This window comes from Cyphomyrmex costatus, unplaced genomic scaffold, assembly GCF_001594065.2.
Source record: "Cyphomyrmex costatus isolate MS0001 unplaced genomic scaffold, Ccosl1.0 scaffold416, whole genome shotgun sequence".
NCBI lineage: Eukaryota > Metazoa > Arthropoda > Insecta > Hymenoptera > Formicidae > Cyphomyrmex > Cyphomyrmex costatus.
In genome coordinates, this window is record NW_017278384.1 from 1 (window position 1) to 4,466 (window position 4,466).

The 4,466-nt window shown below is 37.3% G+C and overlaps 1 protein-coding gene across 1 annotated transcript; it reads left to right on the plus strand.

Moving 5' to 3' along the window:
• Positions 1 to 2,956: 2,956 nt before the first annotated feature.
• LOC108777231 (craniofacial development protein 2-like) lies at positions 2,957 to 4,378 on the plus strand. The gene is made up of 2 exons (XM_018544062.1): positions 2,957 to 3,709; positions 3,788 to 4,378. Exons 1-2 carry the CDS (start codon positions 2,957 to 2,959, stop codon positions 4,376 to 4,378), a joined length of 1,344 nt encoding a protein of 447 aa, XP_018399564.1.
• The last annotated feature ends 88 nt before the right edge of the window (positions 4,379 to 4,466 follow it).

Below are 4,466 nucleotides of genomic sequence, written 5' to 3' on the forward strand. Positions count from 1 at the left end.
AACAAAATTTTACCTTGTTATTTACAAATAGTAAGTAAGCAAAATGAGATGCAAAACATGAATGAATCTGTCTTTCTCTTACGCGTGCATATTGTGAGTAATGAAGATGTGAAAGGTTTCAGAGATATGTCAACTAAAAGGCTTTCAAAATTGAGAGCCGATTGTTCCATCTTTCTAAAGTTTACCTGTTAGGTAAATCTGGCAATCCGTGCACGTGATTGGGCAATCTTGCTACTTACTTAACAGGTAAACGTTACCAAAAGATGGAACAATCGGCCCTGAGTCATGTAAAATATTCCAGGAATATTTCAACTGAAAGGTTTCAAATGTGAATGATATGAAAGGTTTCAGAGATATTTCAACTGAAAGGATCGAAAAAATTGTGTCATGTGAAAGGTTTCAGCCATATTTCATAGGCAACATTTCGCATGACATATTGCAGACAGCTTGCAGGAATGTTACATGTGAAATGTGAAAGGTTGAAATGGTTTTGAAACCTTTCTAACACTTTTTTTAAATATTTGGTGCTGTATTTCATTCCGCACCTAGAGAAATGGTCTGAAAGCCGATTCCGTTCGGCAACCATAATATCAAAACCGCATGAACGGAATCACGGTCGGAAACTGGTGAGTCGGAATCTCGCAATTCCGATCGGAAACGCAAAATTTTCATAATAGATGCCCAGGGGGTCTATTCTTGAAAAGAAACGTATACGAAAGTCTAGGGAAATACTACAGTATACGTTACGTATACTATAGTATTTTCCTAGTTTTTCGTATACGTTTCTTTTCAGTAGTGATGCACGAAGACGAGACAAGACGATATTTTGAAAAATATCGTCTCGTCTCGCAAAAATATTGAAAAATTAATTCTTGTCTTGATCTCGTTATCAAGATCAAAAATAAATCTTGTCTTGATTTCAATATTCTCGAAAATATTGATTTTTATTAAAAATTTTTTAATTTAAAAAGTATTAAATATATTATAAAGTATTAAAGTATTAAATTTAAAAAGTATTTAAATGTACTAAAGACGAGACAAACGATATTTATGATTTTTTACTAAGATAAGATCATATTTCTGAATCTAAAAGTATAATCCAATCAGTGCAAACAAAACTTCCAACAGTTGCAAAATAAACTTTCTGCTGAACGCAATTAATTGGAAAAAGGAAGGCAGCATAGAGGGTACGTTTCCACTGAGCACGTCACGATGTCACGCGTTACGTCGTCCATCGTGTCACGACGCGACGCGAAAAAGAGAAGTTTATAATATTATAATATATAAAATTGTATTGATTTTATTTCATTGCAATAACACAATATAGATTAATATAGATTATAATATAGACAATATAGATTATAATATAAAATAGTAATACTCCATATATCAGTGAAAACATTTATATTCATTTATATAAGTATGAATAATAAGCCACTAAACGTAATTAAAATTATTTCTATATTTTTTCTATTAGATGTTATCTATTAATTTGATATATTTCCAATATATTTATTTATTTGATATTCGATATTTTCGATATTCTTGAGCTGAGAATATTGATCTTGGAAAAGTAATATTGTCTCGTATCTTTATTTATTAAATCAATATTGTCTTGATATCGTCTTGATTTCGAGACAAGACAAGACAAGAATCTTGATGTCTCGAATATTGCGTGCATCACTACTTTTCAGGAATAGAGTCCCAGATACGGTGCACACATTCCGAATGCGTGGCACCAAAAAAGTTCGCACTGGTGCGCACTAGTGCAGTCTGTCGCCATTAGAGATATGTCTTCGACTTTATTTTCACTATCGCTCGATTCGGAACTGTCATCGGAACTTTCATCATCTTTCTTTAAAAGTATTAAATAAGAAATTACAATTATTGGAAATTGTTTATTGACGTCTTGTATAGCGTCTATCTTGAACTCGTATAGAATGCATAAGAAATCGTTCCGAATAACTAAAGCGCTTCATGCACATTGACTAAACGGAACGATTTCAAAGCGTTACGCACTAGAGACCTAGAAAACAGAGATGCGTCATTGAAGGGTATGGCTTGATTGGCTATCTAAATCACGTGATCAGAGAGCCATTTTAATTCACTATTGCATCTAATAGATATAGTTTTATAACCTATGTACATATATATATATAGAGAGAAAAATTTAGACAATACAGTGTCGAAGTGCAATAAAAAACTATTATTATGGTGTAAGTATTCTTATTTGTGTGAATATTTAATATCGGACTTAACCTAACCTAATCTAATCTTTCTAACTTTTGCAACAACTGCCATCAGCTTATTGGTCAAGAGCACTTATATTGAATTAAAATAGCGGTGGTTACCTAACCCAACCGACGCAATGTCGCATCTCTGTTTTCTAGGTCTCTATTACGCACCAGTAATGTAGTATACGCGCTTCATGCGTAACTAGGAACGCACCCCTAGATATCAAGCCCATGGCACATAGAAAAACGTAAGGTCGTAAACATAATCAGTAAGCAAATTGACCAATCACAGTTGAGAACGTCAGCGGCGGCTGCTTACGTTCTCAACTGTGATTGGCCAATGCGCTTACTGATTACGTTTACGACCTTACGTTTTTCTATGTGTCATGGGCTTCAGAGAAGCGCAGCCGGCTTAAAGGATCATCTACAATAGGCACGTAATATACGTAATAATATACGTAACGTAACGTCCGTAAAGTGGTGGCCGTAGCGCACTGGCAAAGTATTTGCCTCCTATGCCAAAGATCCCGAGTTCAAATCCAGCTAGAATTCCTAAATAAAAATAATAACAAAAACGGCCATCACCGGTTGCTCCGGCCGACCGACAGTCAGTATAACTCTGACGGCTGGATAGGATTCTGTGGGCCAATCACCCGCAAACCCGAAACAAGCTGATTCGAGAAACGAATACGAGCCTCGGATATCGGACGGATACAACGGAAATGAACCTTAGCTATCAAAAAGGTATACGAATTGGCACTTGGAACATCCGGACATTGGCACAGGCATCCCGTTTGGCACAACTAAGCAAAGAAATGACACGCTGTAAAATTAAGATCCTAGGTCTCAGCGAAGTGCGGTGGAAGAACAGCGGGGACATTACAACGTCAGACAATCACTACATGATATATTCGGGCAATTCAACCACCCACATTAATGGAGTTGGAATAGTTATATCCACTAAAATTAAAAAATCATTAATGGAGTGGAATCCAGTCTCCGACCGATTAATAACCGCTCGTTTCCGAGCCAAAAATCGCAATATAACAATCATTCAATGCTATGCACCAACGGAAATAGCAGACGACAGCGAAAAAGATCATTTCTACAATCAACTGCAGTCCACAATCGCCTCAACGCACAAAAGAGACATCAAACTTGTCATGGGTGACTTTAACGGGAAAATCGGCAATAATAATAACAACCTCGATGAAATAATGGGTCGCCATGGACTTGGAGAAGCACGCAATAACAACGGCGAGCGATTAATTGATCTCTGCATGGCCAACCGACTTTTCATCGGCAGCACGCGATTCCCGCACAAGGACATTCATAAATATACCTGGCAAGCACCAGACGGAGTAACACGTAACCAGATCGACCACGTGCTAATTGACAAGAAACACCTGAAGTCTCTTCTAGATGTTCGAACAATGCGTAGTGCGGACATGTATAGCGACCATAAGCTAGTCGTGGCAAAAATACGCATAAGAACAATGAATATAATAACAACAAGAACAAAACAAAAGAAATTTAATATCGAAAAATTCAAGAATAAAGGCGAACGTCGGAACTTCTGTGAAACTGTAACAGCCAAAGTTAATAATATCAGTCCTACAATAAGTGCGAAGGAAAAATGGGAATTAGTGCAAAAAGCATACGTAGAATCCGCAAATGAAGTCATCGGGATCAAAAACAGTACCCGTAAAATGTGGATCACGAATGAAACCTGGGAATTAATCGAACAAAGAAGAACATTAAATCAGCAACTAAACCAGGTCCGAAGTGATGTAACCCTTGCAAGATATAACAACATAGAAAAACAAATTAAGAAAATGGCAAGAAGAGATCGTCGTAAATTCGAAGAAAACATCATCAATGACGCTGAAGTGGCGGCGGAACAAAAGGACGTGCGCAAAACATACCAATGTATCAGGAGGATCACCGGCCATTTTACAAGCATTCCACAAATTAAGAACAGCGATGGCCATATTCTCACTACGGAACAACAACAACTTAATCGATGGGTAGAATTCTTTAAACACGACGACCCAACAATAGATAACTGCGACATAGGCTGCTTTCAATCAAGGCTTTTAGGCGACACACATCAACACAGTGTCGAACGCGGTGCTTTCCAATAACGACACGCTTCGGCACGATTCGACACAGCAGCTTAGACTGCTTTCCATCAAGGCTTTTAGACGACACACATCGACACAGTGTCGAACG